Raw genomic sequence first — 19,136 nt, 5'->3', positions numbered from 1 at the left:
GTAAGGGTCTGGCAAAGCTCCATAGACAATTCATTTCCACAGGGGCGTCACCAACGGACGTCGGAAAGATCTAAAACCAATCAGAGCGATGAATGACATGACGTATGCAGAGCGACGGAGAAACATCTCGAGACTCTCAGCAATTCTCTGTTTGTGTTAACGAAAATGACCATTTTAAATCGCTTGAAACAGACGCGATAGCTGATTCGAACGAGTGATGTTGTGATGTTCCACGGCGGCATCCATGTCTGTAATGTACAAAATCTGCGTCACCGTCTCTGCTCTGTCGTCATCGTGTAAAACGTTTCTGATTGGTGCCGCGATTTCGGCGGATTGGAAATGGGTTTCAATGGGCTCTTTGCCAGACCCACTTGCAGAGCAAATCTAAATTTGCCGGAAGTGGTCTGGGTTTTCCCAGGCTAACTAGCAACTGCTTTCTAAGTGGAATTTAAGTGCATTTAAAGAACTAATAAAATATTTCAAATCAGATCAATATTTCATGTCTTATTATTTACTTATGTGACAAGTAGCGTGTAGTAGCCTATGCGGAATAATAAAGGCTACATCCAGCTGATGTTAAAAGCTATATCACATAACATTATGGGTTAGGATTAAGGTTTGGTTTTGGGTTAGTTGCACATAATTATGCATAATTTACTGTTATTAAGTACATGTGTAAGAAACAGTCTGTAAAATAAAGTTACCATATTTTGTAGTTTTTTTATGTATAGGGTGAATGCAGGGTATAGTGGGCCCCCCCTTTTTTTCTTGCCTTTTCTTTATTACTTTGTTAACTTTAAGGTCCAGCTATAATATTTCAATTTGAAAACAGTGTATATAATTTGTTATTTGCTAAACATTTTGAGATCATGCACTCCTTACAAATGTATTTTCAGGTAAAGTGGGCCTTTCCTGATTTATCATAAATTATCCTGTAGCCTATCTTAATTAAAAACAAATGATTTATTAACACAATATCAAAGAAACATATTCAACAACATATTTTACAAACCCCAAATCATATAGAGGTTATGAGTAAAATGCATCAGTTAAATGCATGTTAAATTCAAAACAACTGACAGATGTTGTGTGCTGACATCAAATTGAATGAAATCTGAATATCAGAATGTGGATGAAATTGAACTCTTCAACATGTTAGAAAAGGGACACATGCAACAACATATAGGCTAACAAGAATTGAATAAGATGAACATTTATTATAACCATTATTGTAAAACTATTTTATGTCTATGTTTTCTCTAAACACTTTAAATTAACTTAAATTGTGTCCATATTTTAAAGCTTTATATTATGCATCATCTACATTTTACTCCTCATTCTACTCCATTTTTCTTTCCTCATTTGTGTTTTGCAAAAAGTAGATTATACATGTCAACTATAAAATAGCCATGTCAATTTATTTAATTAATTTGAGTGTAATTAGTACTGAAGGTTAAAGGTCGCCCACTTCACCTGAATCCCACTGGCCCACTTTATCTAACACATTCATCCAAAGTGGGCCAGCAATATTTAAACACCTTACAAGAAAACTAACACATTTTTAAACATTTTATTCTTTGCATTTTATTCCCTGTTACCTGTAGTAACAAACAAAACAGAAACTCTCGCAATAATATTTGTTTACTGAGCAATCTTATAAGTTAGAAAATAAAATCTTAGGCCTATGTCAGAGGGTTTTCTAACTTTAACCATGAGGTGTTCTCCTTTGAGCTGTGGCCACACCCAATGTCATATCGCATCAACCAAAACTATTTTATTTATTTAAAGAAATGGTGTCCCTTTAAATAAAGACAATTGTCATGATCTGAAAGTGTAAACCCATGCACAGTATAGGCTACATTGTAACTTAAACAGCCCACTTTACCTTATGACCCACTTTACCTGCAATCACCTTGTTAGTCGCAATTTTATGTTCGTGTAGACTGGACACCTGCAATATATCGTTTTCTATTAATGTGTGTTTTCTATCACAGCTTGAAGACGCGAGCTACAGAGAACCTTTTCTCCACAAGATGGCGTAACACGCATACGAGATCAACTAATATGTGAGACGCGCTTCAATTCAGTCCACTTGAACAGTTGAGATTGGATCTGGTTTGTGACTGTGCATGCACACCTTTATCGTGTAGACTACTCCATTCTACTGTTTAATTCAGACAACATTTAACTAAACTGTGTAACACTTATGCCTACCTTTAACACGTTTCATAGCAATTATACAAAATAAGCTCTGTAAGTATATATAAATTATTAAATATATTAAAGTGTTCAACTATATTCTGATAGGCCTACTAAATCTATAAAGGCCTCTAAAATAAGTCCTTGCTCTCTTTGAATTGCTTAATTTGAGTCTTGCATCTTACATTCTAGTTCTCTTTTGCACTAAAGAGAAAGATTTGAATATCCTGTTTTTTATCCTCTGTCTGGAGCATGAATGTGAGTAAAAACGCCAGTTGTAGTTCATCTAAATGATTTGCAACCAAGACACCAGCAGCTAACATGACATCTGTTTAAATGCTTTCATGCTAATACACTCCTCTCGAATAGCGTCTTTGTTAGTGCGTCAAAGATTATTTACAGAATGAGTCAATTGCTAAATGGTTTGATGATTGTTGAGCGGAATCGCCGTAGGAGGCGGTTAGGACTATTGGAGGCTGTGGGGTCGAGCTCTGGCGCGCAGCGGGGCTCCAGTAGGAGCGCGTTAATTGAGGAGGCAGAGCCGAGGCGGGCCAGTGGAGCACGGGAGCGCGAAGAGCTGGGGCAGGGCACGGATCTTAGAGCTGAGCGTATTGTTTAAAATAGATGTATAGCCTAAAAAATTAGACCAAAATCTCTCTCTTCCTATCCCATCTTTCTCTCGAAAATATATTTCACAATGTCTCTTGGCCTCAGCTAAATGTACACTCACGTTTTTACTATTCTATCATTGATGTTATTGTGGATAGCCAATCTATTTTTATAGATTGAGCCTATCTGATCGATTTTGTTTTTATATGCACCTATTTGTAAATTGCCCTGCCTCATCAAATCACAGAAAGCTTTGCCTTTTAGAGCTAAAAAAATGTTTTAAATGTTTTATTATGGTTAAGGTCGCATTGTTTATTAATATTGTTTATGTATTATATATAAATTATTTATTTATAATTATTATTATAAGCGTATGTTGTTGTTTTAGTGCATTAGAGCCACTGATGCCAGTACGCGAAGTGTACTATTAAGGGAATAGTTTGGGCTATTTGAACATAATTAAAAATGAATAAGTGAATAATTGTTTTGCCTAGCCTACTGCATTCAGCTGCAACCATAGCATGATACCAATTTAAAAACAAATGCGTAAAATGTGTATTTTGTCTGATTTGTTGTACATTCGACGAGCAGTTGAGCTAGGCTACTTAGTTAGAATGCTCTCAGTAGCGATATGTTGTCTCCGTCAGTAAGATACGTTTGCTTAACACCCACCCACATGTGAGAATGGAGAATGATTCGGAAAATACTCGAGTTTTTAGACTTCTGTAACCTTACAAGTTGTTGTGATGAAACAAAATCTGAATATTTCTACTTTTTCCATAGTTCGTAGGATCTCATCCGAATTAACCTTCAAACGGACTCTTACACTCTGATCTTACTGCTGATCCTGTATCATAGCCTCTTGTGACCTCTAAATTACTCTGTAATAGAATTACAGTTTTTAATCCTGCTTGCCAGAACGCCTCATCACAGGCTGCTGGGCCGAGAACAACACTCGCAGAACTCCTTTAAATGATTTATGACATTTTTATTTATTAATTGACTTGAGCCTTGAATGAAAGTCATATAAATAAAAAAATTGATCGTCTATCAAAAAAAAAAAAACATCCGTGGCTGTCTCTGCAAAGCCAAGTAGTTTTCCCACGTGAAGTAGCCTAGCTCTTTAGTTATTGCCCTTATTTCAGTTTTTGGACCATGCAGTGGGAAAAGGAAAGACGCGAGCATCCAACCTAAATGACAAAAAAAAAAAAAGCCTATAGAATTGATCCAAAGGACCCAACAATATATTGGATAAAATAGAATAATTAAGTGAGGTAACGTTTCCTTAGAGATGTGAGGAGTTCTAATGACGAATCGTTTAAAATATATCAGTCGTTCAGGAGCAGCTCTGAAGTCCGAATGGAAATTAAGCTACCGCCAACGTTTTGTCACATTTTAGCAATGCATGATCTGAAAATATAGGCTACTGAATATGCCTACTTTTTGGATTGAATTATTACCCCATAATAGAATAACATAAACAATATGTCAGACCATAAACGAGCCTATATTAAATGTGTATAAAATGAAATGTGTATTCGTTTTTTGTTTTTTTTAGACATTTATCGGTTCGGTCATTGTCCTTTCACTCCGCCTAATGCACATCTTGCCACAGTCGCGATAGCCTCACATTGCGGATTCTAGCTCCACGTACCTTGTCCTGTGCTTATTTGTGAGAAGGGGACTGTTTCGGGAGGGGAAAGGCCCAGTCTTGCCAAGAGTGGTTGCACTGACAGGCTATGCCGAGGCTCCACGCTTTCAATCCGGGTCAGAGGGAACTGACGCTCATTCAGAACTGCATGAATACACACGAATAGAAAAGTTGTGTTCAGTTAGCCGATGAAATCAGAGAAAAAACAGGGCTGTACAATCTTTTCTTATTGCCGTCTGCGGTCCAATTGCATTCATTTGTCTCTGTGCGTCTAAGGTTATGGGAACAGGACAAAAAAAAATCTATTCTGCCTTTTTGACACCCTCGCCATAGGGATAATACACACATGCTATGCACTGGATGTGTATGGAAATGTTATGTAGCCTATTGTTTCTCGTGTGTGTGTGTGTGTGTGTGTGTGTGTGTGTGTGTGTGTGTGTGTGTGTGTGTGTGTGTGTGTGTGTGTGTGTGTGTGTGTGTGTGTGTGTGTGTGTGTGTGTGTGTGTGTGTGTGTGTGTGTGTGTGTGTGTGTGTGTGTGTTTAATTATGAATCTTATGGGTAACAAGAGTTTGTGAGGGCCCATATCGCTGCAACTCTGCGAAAAGCATCGTTTGTAACTAGACATATGCGACACGACACGTAGGCTATTCAAGATATTTTACTGTCAAACTATCGATTTTTTTACCCATGTCTTTATGATAGGTAAAAAGTTAAAGTGATTCACTTAAATTAATTTCTTCCATCACACTCAAATTATTAGTAAAGTTTTTTACCACCTGTTTATCTTATTATCAAATAGCAGTCGTCTATTGTATTTAGCCTACAGTTTAAAAGAAAACTCTCTTCGTCTCTTAACCAATTTTTCAGTCCTTAACATGTTTAAGACATATATTGGCCAATAAATTAATGTATTCTGAGAGGATGATAAAGATCAGTGTAAAGTGAGTGGAGAGCTCCATCTGCCATTGATTGTCCATATCTGCTTTCTGCAGATGAACTTCAGAAGTAAAAAGTAGCCTCTCGCGATCAACCAATGAATACAAATCAAATGCTTCTTTATTTTAGCGCATTTATGTCATCAAGTGTCATTAGGAGATACGAGTATGCTATTTCCAAATGGTATCGCTCATATTTAAACTTGAGAGGACTTACAAGACAGGCATATGAGTGAAATAATAAACACAATGCCTTATTGTGCCGCATTGACGGTTGTAGGAGATAAAAAAACTACAGCTTTCGTTCAGTCTCAAAGTTATCTGCGGACTGACGGGTTAAAACGGACTGACGGGAATCAGAGGAGGAGGGATAGATGATAACGGGCAAAATAGCTGTAAAGAAGATGTTAAATCAGTTTACGGTTAACAAGCGAGTCTTTAGGCTACTTTAAACAGAATTAGTTCATGATACAAATGGCTCCTGTTCAATAAAGTTTGTTTTTGTCTTCGGTGCATTGACGAATTCGACAAACTAATGCGTTTTATGAAGTTATTTATCACATTTACTAGCAGTTTCTTATTGTTTAGTAAAGTTATTCTCTATTTAGAATAACATTTACATTTAGTAGGCTATATTAAGCGTAGTAACGGCAATAAACGGTTTGTGTTTGTTATATTGCGCTGTAAAAATATTGGTGCAAACTAACTAAACTTCTAAATGAAGTGCTCTGTGTGGTTTTCTCTGTGTTTAGCTCGCCCAAAGGTAGCATTTTCCTTGCCTAGCTCAATTTGGAATGAAAAGCCGTTTCGTTGACAATGGGACACTGGTCCAGGGGAGGAGTCCTCCATGATTAGTCAATTTAATCGTGTACACTTAATTTTTGCATTGTGTACTACATTAGCCACTGTCTTTTAACAAAAAGAAAGACGAATGTTCAACGTGTCACAGTGAATTTTTTTGTTTAAAAAAAGTTCCAGTACTACCAATTATGTGTATGTTGAAGGTTTTTTTTTTGCACATTAAACAAGTGTTAAACTTATTTCACGCTCTCCGTAAACTGGAGAGACAATTGTTTGTTGTTGTAGGCTATAGAAGATGACTTGTGGAAATGACACACATAATGCAGTTTTATAACAAAATGGAATACTGTATTTTCAGTTTAGAAACGTATACATTAACAGAAGCACGCAAGAAAGTAACATTGAATTATAAGCGCTGGACTGGAAACATGAAATAGACTTGGTCAGTCGATGATGATATCCAATATTTTGTCTTTTGCATTAATCTCGACTGATAATTCATGGTCACTTAGAGTTCTTTTCATGGCATAAAACAGAGAAACAAAACGCCTAGCACTTACGTTTTGACGAATAGTTTATGTAGGGACACCAAGCCAAGAAAATTGAACAGGGATAGAAAAGAGAATGGGTATAGCAATATTATTTACAGACTTATTTCTACACATATATTACAGACTGGGAGAATGATCGCATTATTTAAGATATACATAATTCAATATAAAATCTCGAAATAAAAATAAAAATCTGATACAGTCATAACGATTCAGTTCCACATTTGACCAGTACCCCACATAGGCAGTGACAGAAAGTGTAGTAAAAAGGTGCTTACGACTCAAATGATTGTCTGATGAACATAAAGGAAAAGAGGATTGCATCCTGGCTGCTCGTCGTCGCTCGGACTAAAACAGAAAAAAAGGCGATGGACACCGGTTTCTGGTAATTCCCTCTTCACGGTGGTCCTGGTAGACATAATAAACGTGGGGCATTTCCCCATATAAAAAAAAAAAAAATCAAAGAAAAATATATATTTAGTTATATATATATATCATGCAAGTGATGGGGTGGGGGAAAGGTGTGGGGTCCATTGAAAGCGCTTGAAAAACACGTGCTTTTATGTTTTTTTTCTTTTTATAATAGTAATATCAATTGGTCCTTTTTCATCTTCCCCGATAATTAATAGAGTTTATTCAGGTCCATTCTCCTGTATATATTTCTCTGTTTGCGTATCATACGTCGCATTCCGAGTCACTTGATGTTACTGAAAGAATCGACGTGCCCGTGTCGACTCGCTCTGTCATACTGGAGACACTGGTCGTTGGACTCGCTGCAGTCGATGGCGACTCCGCAGAACTGCGTGGAGTGCAGCCGGATTCCGAAAGGGACCGCATGCCATTCTGCCCTATTCCTTGATGCTGGAGCCTATAGCAGAAAAGTGCAAGAATGGGATGCCATTAGAATAGAAAAGTTGTAGGCCATTTTTTCCACTGAAAATTTTTCATGTAATTAGTATGCTATATACGCCTATTAAACATTTAAACCGATATAGATAAAATAAAATAGAACTCTAATAACTCTAAACATTTGCTTACATGATAAAGTGGATGCTACAGCTATACAATTACATAAAGCCCTGTTGCTCCAAGGATTAAGTCTACATACCAAAAGCATATTTTTAATCTATCCTCGAGATTTGATTGACTTATCAGGATATTTGAATCTTGAAATGATTGTTTTCATTTGCATGTTTATATGTTAAAATTAGATGACGTCAGTTAAAGATTTGATATAGCTATTAGTGTGCTGTATGACAACAACAAAAAGTCATAGTTCTTGCTTCTATTAGCGATGTGTAGTCATCCAGTCAAGTGCAATTTGTAGATTTATCTATTATAATATATATCAGTTACACCAGTCAAAGTGTGGACTTTAGTTTCTGCTGCTTTTTCATTCCCAAGACACATAGTACCCTACTATTTAGCGTTTAGGAAGGAAAATAAATTGACTAGGCTAAATCATCTTAAATAAATCTCACTCTAACTAATTTACGCCGGGTTGTGTGTACTATAATTACGAAGTACATTGGGATGTTTCGCCTAATAATTTGCACAGTGTCAAATATAATAAACACTAGATCAGGGAATAATTAATAATGCTTTTTTTCTCAATGTTGTGTGCCCGCATTTACAAATATTGTTATTTACAATCTAATGTTGTAAAACGTGTCTGTGTCTACGAATATTTGATAAACTACTCTCCATAGTATTACTTTGCATTGACAATTGCTTTGGGATTTACTTTTCCAATATTACAACAGATAAATGCTATACGTAAAGTGTTTTCTCCAAATAGACTATATCCATATTTGTATTGTTATCTCTAGCATCTAACATTTTAATATATTATCAATATTTTTTTAAAAACAAGATTTTAATATTTGATGTGTTAAAAACGACAAAAATACATTTATAACAGTAAGCAAAAAACAATAGCTTTGATGAGAAGCACATACACATTTGATTATGGTGTGTTATTTTAGCTCTTTCAGTTTTCATCGATGAATCAGAGGAAACCTTTCCATTGCCTTTTCACACTTTAATAAACATGATACATGCCATTTGATACATCTATTTGCTTTTATGCTCTGGTTAAAACTTTCTAAACATCTTGCTCGTGTTGATATTGCACAACTAAAATGTCGTCTTTCTCGCTCCCTTGTTTTTTAGTCTTTAAATCTATTTGTTTCGTTTTTTTAAACTTACACAATACATTGTGTTCACATATTTCAAAAGCAGTTAATTTATGAAAATATATTACGAAAGAACATTTTCATTGAAAGGTAAACATAGGCATAACGTGACTGACCTGTTTTTTGCTGCCGCTGCCCTGTCTCGTTGTCTCCGGTTTTTAAACCAATTTCCGACCTGTGTAGGAGTGAGTCCAGTGGCTTGAGCCAGTTCCCTTTTCTTGCTTGGGTTTGGGTAGGGGTCCTGAAGGTACCACTCCCGCAACAGACTCCGCGTTCGCTCTTTGAAACAATGCGTCTTCTGCTCACCGTCCCAGATGGTTCTAGGCAGGGGAAACTTCTTTCGCACCCTGTACTTATCAACCGGTCCTAGGGGACGCCCGCGTAGTTTCTCGGCCTCCTGATAGTGAGCCTCTAGCCACATCGCTTGTAATTTACCATGCGAGTCCTTGGTAAACTTGTGGTTCTCCAAAATGTGGTAGAGATCACGAAAATTGCCCGTGTGGAAGGCAACCACAGCCCGGGCACGAAGGATGGATTCATGCTTGTTGATCGCCTCGCAAGCACCCGGCGCCACAGGAAGCGACCATAGGAAGCGACCCAGCCGCTCGATGTCCCCGGTCTCCTCCAGCGTCTCGCAGACGCTCGCCACTTGCTCTGGAGAGAAGTTTAAGGTTGGTAGCTGAAACATTGACAAGTCTTCGGGAGACCTGGAGCTGGGCGCACTGCTCGCCAACAGCAAAGGGCGATCAGCAAAGTTTGGCAGGAAGAAATGAGAGGGATAAAGCTCTAAAGGCGATCTGAAAACCATGGAAATGACCTGGGAGAGAATGAAATTTGCGAAGGAAAAAAAGACCGACGAATTCGGATTGAATGATTCAATAGCTATCGCCTAATGACACCAGCCTCATAATATCTCCCCCTAAATCCACCGTGAGTGTAGCATTGAAATATTTTGTTTCGCTTTTCTATTGGTCTTCTTGGTGTCGTTGTAGCGTTGTCATGGCAGCCCTGCCAATCACTGTCAAGCGTGCCAATCATTAGCCAGTACGTAGAGGCTTTCACCACTTCGGCTGCACGCACGGGGGGTTATCAGGAACTCCAATCTCAACAGCACCCTCCCTTCCCTTGACTCGTGTGAAGTCGAAGCAGAGTCTCGCCTATTTGTTGAATGGAATGAGCAATTAGAGGGTGGAATATTATTGTGATCTTAACGAGGCTCGTTAAAGTTAAGAAGATATGTAGGGAGAGAAGGCAGGGGTGGGGTTTCGGGATGACAGTTACGGACACGGGAATTTAAATGAAGCGCTAAAACGGAATCCACGACAGGGTGCAGATAGGCTATTTCATTCTTTAGCGCCTCGTATGAAGCTGGAGAGGATACGATGTTACGTCGGCTCGCGTAACCCATAGCATAGTAGCCTAAATTAGCCGTGAAAGCATGCAATCTAAAGGATGGACATATTTGTTCGCTGTGCCTATGCTATCGCACGCCGAAAACTCCCGGATCGTTTTTGTATTTTGATCGCATTTCGATGCTATTCTCACACAGTGACAGCCGTTTACTAGTGGACGCTCATCCCTGTGGCTCCACACTGATGCTTTGCACTGCTTTAGAGACCAAACACTGGCCCGTTGCCCATGCATGTTGGAGGGAAAAGCACGTGATCATTGATAACTTATTTTTATTTTATTCAACACTTTTTTTGCAGTTAGCTATACTTATATAATAGCCTACCAAAATTGTGTGCTACTTTTAGGTTGTAAAAATTAGAAAGACTTTTTACAAAAATTAAGGATATAATCTAAAACTATGCCACGAGATTCGGCTTCCAAAGGCGTGTTGGTATGGGTTTCATGACTTGCATCAAAGAGTAACTGTAGGCTACTATAGACTATTTAGACAGTGCTTAGTTCATGTAAAAATGTATGCGTCCACTCGAAGAACAATGACCATATTATGAGAACATAAGCCGCAGTATCCAGACTTTGTATAATTTAGCTAATGCTGACATATTTTAATGCAATTTCCTGAATTGTTCAGGTGTTCAGAACTTGTATGCCTCTTTCAGATACTAAATTACATCTTATCAAAGTATACAGGTAAATGGGATAATAAGGGATCATTTTAAGTCATATTCCCTTGACTTTATTAGCCATTGCCACATATTCACAATGTACTCAACCCATTCTCACTCCCAGGGCGTCAAAAACTGAAGCATGGTCAAGTGCCTTCCGCGTCACCTAGAAGACGTCGAAGGTGCCCCTAGGCGTCACTATATTGACGAACAAGGAATTCCATTGATTTCAACGGTTTGCCTTATGCGTCAGATTAAGACGCAAAAGGTAAATTAGCCGAGTATAATAGACCCTACGTCATCGCAATTTTCTAAAGCTCTGGTAAGAAATAAATAGGCCTATTAAAATTATATATTTTTTATAGCTAAGTTTCTATAGCTACATAAATGTATTTAATGTCTATAAATCCCCTTTTTAACATTATCTGTAAAGACTTTTATCTGGGCTTGGCTACCTCCAGCAACTGGAAAGCTTTAAAATCCATAACACATGTGTGTATACATATTATATATATATATATATATATATATATATATATATATATATATATATATATATATATATATATATATATATGCGTTTTTATAATTTATAACTAAATTATTGTGTAGGCCTACTGTGTATACTTCTGGCCTGTTTCGTATTGTAAAAAAAAACAAAAAAAACAAAAAAAAAACACATTTATATTTATAGATTTGAGATCTTTAGGCTATGTTTACATTTGATGCCAGGGACATTAATATATTAATTATCAGCTCGCTATTAATGTTATCTGTAGAATCTGCGATATTACGTGCTTTTACTTTTGTGGTTCTTATGTTGGCCAATCAAAACATAACAAACTCTTACACATAATCAACCGGGTATTTTTACGGAGTAAACTTTTAATTGGTGGTTTATAATGAATAAATGTAAAATATTGTATATATATATTTTATATATAATAAAAGCAATGCCACCAATAAAGTTTTTTTTTTTTTTTTTTTTTTTTTTCATTCTCGCGATAAATCCTGCCGCCCTTTCCAATGCTATACCTCGTCTTTGCACGGTAGGTTATGGTACATACATTACATAATTTAGATAAAGAATTTCAGATTCTGGTATCATTGTACTTTTTTGTGCATCATGTTAACACGTCTATCAGGATTGTTATATATATATATATTTCATTTATTTTATTTTATTTTATTTTTTATTAAGAATAAAAGCCATACTTAAAACCTATTGATGGGTGCTAATGATACCTGATGTAATGTTGCTATGTATAATGCCATTTCAAGTGTTAGCATGTTAGCTAATACTTTATAATTTGGGGTTTATCAGATACTTTATGACCTGGGATTTATGTTAGACTGCCATAATAGACTAATGAACTAATCTGAATAAGAATGAGAACTTCGACTAAGATGAAAAGAAGATTAGGTTAAAACTCTAATAACTTGTCATTAAAACATTTGTATTAATTTAGATAACCTGTATTATCTTCGATACTATATCAGTACTATTTACAATCATTGGCATGTGAACATTAAATTATTTTATTTTTGTAATATCTTTCTTTGTTTTTCCATAGGCTATATAACGAACCCAACAGTACTTTTAAGAGCATATCTATCTATCTATCTATCTATCTATCTATCTATCTATCTATCTATCTATCTATCTATCTATCTATCTATCTATCTATCTATCTATCTATCTATCTATCTATCTAACCCAACAGCACTTTTAAGAGCTTATCTGTCTGTCTGTCTGTCTGTCTGTCTGTCTGTCTGATCTTTCTGTCTATCTATCTCTGTTTTGATCTGTGTAACACTATTTCTCTATCTGTCGAGTGTCTATATACACTCACATGATGGACTTTGAGTTAGAAGAAGAGTTGAGAAATACTGATGAGCTCCTTGAAAACTTACAAGCTCGAGAGGTAAAATAAAGTTATTGTACAAGCATTGAGTTTAGTATATTTTCTTAAAATTGTCCTGTTGATTTTATATTAAGTCACAATTAATATTAATTTCACAATGACTGTTACTTTATTGGTCAATAGTATGCATTTTTTAACCCTAACAAGACATTAAGTGATATTATATCTCTTGAATTGTTGGCTAGTCATTTGTTATGCTCTTAGGGAAGACTGGGCAAAAGCAATGTGCAGCCTCTACCCTCACCCCCTACTTTTCAATGGAGAAAGAGGGACAGCCAAGGGGAAATAATTTACAAATATCCAAGAGCAGCCAGAAGGGCAACTGTAGAACGTAAGTATAAGGTACTCACTGTATATGCTAATAAAAATGATATATTTGTATAATGCTCCATATGTGAGTCGAGAATCCATACTCCATATATACTGTATGTATTACAGTAAGAAGCAATTGCATATATATATATATATATATATATATATATATATATATATATATATATATATATATATATATATATATATATATATATGCTTCTTAATTGTTTGCTCTGCAATATTGAACATTATGTGAAATTGTGCTTCTGTTTTGTAAATAGGACTAAGAAGTGACCACAACAACCTTTCTGGTAACGTTTAGCTACATCAAAATTATGTTGTGTGTATGTGTATCTCTTTATGTGTTTATTTCTTTCTCACAATTTTTTTTTTTAGCAGGTCCACTTGTTGAAGAAGATGACTTGAGGGGTGGCCCTGCAAATGTCTCTGAGACAGCTGGTATACACTGAAGCAAAATATTGATTTGTGGTTGATATTTAAATTAACTTTTTTATATAGATGTGAATAATTCCATCATTAGACTTTTAAGTGCATACACAGTTATATACTTTTAGATGTAAATCTTGATTTAAAAAAAAATATATGTTTATTAATTTGACGTAGATACCATTCTTGAAGAGCTAAAGAGGCTGTTGGACACTGAGGAAGGTGATGATATGGTTATGCCAATGCAAGATCATCAACCTCGGTCTGCATCCAATGACTGGACCATTAGAACTGAAATGAGGGAGGAGAGATGGAAAGAAGCTAGATCTTCACTTGTGGAGAACATTTTGAAAGGAGAGGATGCAAGTTCCTCATCCTGCCAACAGTGCAGATCAAATGCAGCTATTGTGCGCTGTAGGGACTGTCTCCCTTACCCTTTCCTCTGTGCCGGCTGTGATGAGAAAAGACATGGTAGCTTCTTTGTTCTCCATAATCGGGATTCTCTTGTCTCAGGTTTTGTACAACCTTTACCTCCATCCACAGGATTCTGCCAGGAAGCTGGTCAAATTTCTGCTAAACATCTTGGTAAGATAATGTTATGCTTAGTTGTATTATTGTTGTTTTATTGTGCTCTTAATATATCATGTTGTTAAATATATCTTCTTTGTTGCACAGTTCGACTGCTGCCTGTAGAAATACCTGCCCATATTTGTGATTGCAGTAATGGGACAGTCCTTGTTTCTTCAGGCAGGCCCATGACCCTCATCACTATGAATGGAAAGGAAGATTTTTGCATCACATTTTTTCTAATATTTATTACCATTTCCTTATTGTCTTATAATTCCATGTAGCTTGTTTTACTCCTGTAGGCCGTTACAACCTTAGCATGCCTCACTTGTCCTGTGCTTTGTGTGGACATTCACGAGAGACGTCTTTGTCAGAGCTTCAGAGGAGTGGTTACTGGCCTGGCAACATCCCTGCAAGTATGCTGTTGACAACAGATGTGCTTGTCTCATTTCAAGAGATGAAAATGGCATCACCAGGGATGTCTTTTCAAGCATTTGTTAAAATGCTTGATGAGAAAACAATTCTCTTTGGTAGAGTACGTATTATTTTTATTATTTTTAATTATTATTAACCACTGGCAAGTAAAATTACTATTTTCTTTGAAGGTAGTAGAAACCTTTTCATGAATAGATTTAACTACTAAGATATTGAATATAGTGAAAATTTTATGCAATATGATTCTCAATTCAGCTATGTACACTAGCCTTAACTGATGTTAAAGTTAAGCAGACTATCCTTTATGATTATCCTTTTAACCCTTTGGAGATTCATTTAAAATAATGAGTGCTTTCAATGCTACATATAATCAAACATGTTCTACCCAGTAAAACACCAGTATTACATGTGCTTTATTTTACAGAGTGGAAAAATATCAGCCAATATCTTCAGCTGCAGTTTTAATGAATGGGTTGCAGCAAGATATGCAGTGGAAAAGATGTGCCAGGAGGAGTTTTTCACTTGTCCAGCATGCACTCCAGACATGCTAGCTGTATGTGTCGATGGAAATCGAAAACACTATCGGTTTAAAAACACAGCAAGGTACTTTTCTTTTTTTTAAATAAAGTGATTTTCTTAATTTTTAATGATGTGTTAATATACGTTCTTGATGTGTTCCTCGATAGCACAGAGAAAAGGGGATTATTTGACCATATTTTTATACAAAGTGATGTGGAGGTGTCTAACTTTGTGGACTTCGTTCGCAAAAACAATGATCACGTAAGTATTTGTATTTATGTTGGCAGATATTACTGGATAATTTAATTTACAGCTTTTCTCAAACAATTTTACACATTCCTTAAACTAAATGTATTGCTTAGAAAATAATTAAACAGATCCAGAAGATAAAATATGATGTCCTCTGACAACATGCTATGTGCATTTTACATTATGACTACTTCAGATATTTTGTGTTCATTGTTTTAAAATTAGCTTGGATTGAAGCAGTCAATGTGTAGTTTTTTAAAGAGCATAATATAACAGTTAACTCAGTCAATATGTACAATACATAGTGAGATGGATTTGTTTATTCAAAGCATTAAGCATTTTTGAGAAAGCTGTAAACTCATCTTACAAAAGCTAATGTGAATGTTCTGTAAATATTGAATCTTTTTTGTTGATCATGTGTTAAGTCCCATCATATTTAGAGTGGTCTATTTAGCATCTCTTTTGAGCTTTTTTAAAATGTTTATAATTTATGTGATCTAGGTGTCGGGAAGAGGATTGTGTGGTGCATCACAATGGACAGCGGCAAAAGAATTGGCCAAGAAATCAAGCAGCAAACTGGATGAGGAGGGATTAGAGATTGCTGTCTGTCGCCATGGCATTCTCCTTATGGCCTTAAACATGTTCCGAGGGGAAATTTTTGCTTACCCCCTCTTTCTTCAGAAAAAACTTGCAGACATGTCACAAGGGAGCATTACATTTTTCTGTTCAGATGTAGCCTGCAAATACTTCCCATATCTCCAACGTGTGTCTAAACAGTGCCCTGAGCTGCAGTCTTTACTGGACATGCATCCTTTTCTGTCTGTGATGCATGCCAAAGCACACTCTTGGAAATGTGAGGTATATTGCCATGCGTTTTAAGTATGTAATAATAAGAAGAAATGCACAAATTTTAAATGCGTTGATTTTGATTTTGATTTAAAAACTTGTTAGGTCAAGTACAGTGGGGCCTACCAGGAAGGAGCTGGATCAACTATTGGTGAGGAAGTGGAGCAGGTGAACAGCTTCCTATCTCGAATTGCTGTTACAAGCAAATACATGTCAAAAGCAGGTTTGTTGAATTAGGTATGATTAATACAGAATGACTTTTGTTATATACATACCTCTCATTACATTTTCTTATATTTATGTTATAGGCAGAACAGACATGATTACAACACAAGCCATGTCCTGGAATAAGCGGAAGGTTCTCAATTTGGGACAAGCTCTAGTTAACAGATATACAAAGGTATAACTTTCTTCTCAGTCACATATTGCAGTTGGGATTTTTAGGTTTTACTCATTTATTCATATCTAAATTAAAGGTGTAAAAAGTAAATCAAAGTCTATCAGTAGTAGGGGCCGTGTCCACTCATGATGGGGGAGAAGAGAGTGAGAGAAAGAGGGAGGGAGACATTACAAAAGAAGGGAATATCACTGGAAAAAGAGCAATCAAGGGAGGGGTGTGTTTGTTTGAGTTGATTTTATCCAGTGTTTCTTAGAAATTGTTTACTGCGCCTGTTAATGAAATGCAGGACTTTTTCAAGTTGACTTTGTATTTTGTAGACTCAGAAGGCTCTTCAAGTGCAGCAACACACCTTGGAGGCATTGAAGACAGAGCTATCACTTCATGATGATACTGTTCATCAGTGGGTTTCAGATGTACAGCAATGGGCAGAAGGTATTGTTTTGATTTGCTTTGTTATTATTCTTATTATTGGCAGGTAATACATAAAGCTGCTTTTATGCATTTTCTTGTGTAGAAAATGACCGACACGGGAGTGGTGATGCGAGAAGGTTGCAAGAAGAAATAGAGGGACTAACAGTCAGCATCAAAAGGCGTACACAGCGTCTGTACAGTCAAACAGGTGAAACACAAACATTGGGAATTTACCATGTTATTTTTTAACTATTATGTCATTAGATGTCACAATGTATATGTATTTATTTCTTTGTAGCTAAAAAAGTGCTGTAATGCCTAATACATTTTTTTATTTTTTTTATTCAGATAGCAACAAGCGACGCCATTCTTTGCGTCTCAGAAGGAGTGAGGAGAAGAAGAAGCTTGCTGCTGCAGTGGAAGAATACAACAGCATAGCGGATCCATCCCAGCAGCTTGGCTCAGTCGAAAACTTCTTTACAGCTGAGACTGTTGCTTGGCCTTGGCAAATCCCTTGCAGTACTGGTATGTTCTATATAACAGGGCAATTCAGTTATGTTCCCAGAGAGCCACAACCAGCAGAATTCAGTTCCAACCCTAGTCAAACACATCTGCCTGTAATAATCAAGCAATCCTGAAGACCTTGACCAGGAACAAAATTGAATAGCCCTATTCTGTAAGACAAGTCTATGTCATTGTTTTTATGAGCAGGCACTGTATATAATGACTATTTTTGTTAACCTTATTTCAGATTTGGCTCCATTTCTCACCAAGAGGAAGGTGTTTGACAAGGTGATGGCAGTGAGACGCCTTCAGGAAGAGAGAGGTCTAATTTGTAAGGAGATGAAACAGCACTGGACAGTCCTGACACAAAAGATGTCCAAATTCGAAGCACTGATTAATGAGATAAGTTCAAAATGTAAGAAAGTCTTTAAACATTTATTTGCGCTTGTGTATATAACATTGTATTTTTTCTTAATGTATCCTTTTGTTTTTCAGCTCTTTTTCCAACACTGTCTGACACCGCATGCAAAGGTCTCCTCTGCATCGTTCGAAAGAAACATTATGAACTTAGGCATTTAATGCAGTTGGTAAAGGCAGGCTATGTGAAAATTTTCAGCCAACAAGATTTGATGTCAGAAGAAGAGAAGCTTGAACAGGAAGATGACTTGCAAGAGGAAGGGCTCTCAGAAAGCGACAACAGCTCAGATGATGAACATGATTTTCCTTAAGGCACTATCGCGATTTGTCTGGGAACTGACCGGGGTGTCTTTGAACAATAACCTTATAAATTCCACATGAATAACCCTATTTGGATGATTAAGAGCTGTCTACACTTAAAAGATTCAGTAATACAGTTTACATTCAGTATGCATATTTTGACACTTTACAGTTATTCAAGGCACTTATTGTACTTGTCCAAATGAAATAAAATGTACTCCACAAATATATACAATACTCAAAACAAACTGGGATATTCACACACAATTTACATTTGACTGCACTTCATTTTGTGATTTTTTATTTATTTATCTTATATCTGGTTTTATAATCCTAGATTGTATGAATGTGTCCTGGTGTGTAAAGCACTTTGGCCGACATGTGTTTTTTAATGTGTTACATAAATAAATGTGGATTGATTGATTGATTGATTGATTGAGCTCTTTTCCCCCTTAATTTGTATTGATTTAATAAAAGAAAAACTACATACAAATCCTTACTATGACTCTTACTGAGACCCATCTTTTTTTTAGTCAGATCAATGACATTTGGGACAAAACACCAAAATATTATCATTGCTCATACTTAGTGACGTGTTACAGTGACAAATGGCTGAAAAGTGCATATAATTATGCAAAGTACTGACGCCCAACACTTGAGGAGGACATTGTATTCTTGTTCCACAGGCCAAAGTCATTGCTTGAGAAATAAATGGAGAAGCTCATTTCATAGGTCCTTCTGCTATAACTATGAATTGGATAATAATTTGTTGGCTAGTCTGTAG

The 19,136-nt window shown here is 36.3% G+C and overlaps 2 protein-coding genes across 4 annotated transcripts; one reads left to right on the top strand and one right to left on the bottom strand.

Moving 5' to 3' along the window:
- Window positions 1-6,410: 6,410 nt before the first annotated feature.
- Window positions 6,411-10,496, bottom strand: six3a (SIX homeobox 3a). The gene is made up of 2 exons (XM_079634475.1): window positions 9,059-10,496; window positions 6,411-7,615 (listed from the first exon to the last, which is right to left on the bottom strand). The coding sequence occupies exons 1-2, from the start codon at window positions 9,748-9,750 to the stop codon at window positions 7,423-7,425; spliced, it is 885 nt and encodes a 294-aa protein (XP_079490601.1). The 5' UTR covers window positions 9,751-10,496; the 3' UTR covers window positions 6,411-7,422.
- A 1,553-nt stretch (window positions 10,497-12,049) lies between these two features.
- LOC307010526 (uncharacterized protein) lies at window positions 12,050-18,821 on the top strand. 3 transcript variants are annotated; one of them, XM_079635307.1, is made up of 18 exons: window positions 12,050-12,066; window positions 12,592-12,942; window positions 13,147-13,273; window positions 13,539-13,568; window positions 13,654-13,716; window positions 13,882-14,289; window positions 14,380-14,482; window positions 14,575-14,806; window positions 15,131-15,309; window positions 15,393-15,486; window positions 15,976-16,332; window positions 16,426-16,543; window positions 16,629-16,720; window positions 17,038-17,152; window positions 17,235-17,339; window positions 17,480-17,656; window positions 17,883-18,050; window positions 18,131-18,821. In XM_079635307.1, exons 2-18 carry the CDS (start codon window positions 12,871-12,873, stop codon window positions 18,361-18,363), a joined length of 2,673 nt encoding a protein of 890 aa, XP_079491433.1. In that variant the 5' UTR covers window positions 12,050-12,066; window positions 12,592-12,870; the 3' UTR covers window positions 18,364-18,821. The 3 variants fall into 3 exon arrangements, with proteins under 3 accessions (XP_079491433.1, XP_079491435.1, XP_079491434.1); XM_079635309.1 differs by lacking the exon at window positions 12,050-12,066 and having other exon boundaries at window positions 12,206-12,942; window positions 13,882-14,175; window positions 14,248-14,289; XM_079635308.1 differs by lacking the exon at window positions 12,050-12,066 and having other exon boundaries at window positions 12,207-12,942; window positions 13,657-13,716.
- The last annotated feature ends 315 nt before the right edge of the window (window positions 18,822-19,136 follow it).

This window comes from Phoxinus phoxinus (assembly GCF_949152265.1).
Source record: "Phoxinus phoxinus genome assembly, chromosome: 14".
In the NCBI taxonomy this organism is placed as follows: domain Eukaryota; kingdom Metazoa; phylum Chordata; class Actinopteri; order Cypriniformes; family Leuciscidae; genus Phoxinus; species Phoxinus phoxinus.
Note: the sequence above shows the minus strand (reverse complement) of the source record. Positions and strands in the feature narration are given on the sequence as shown.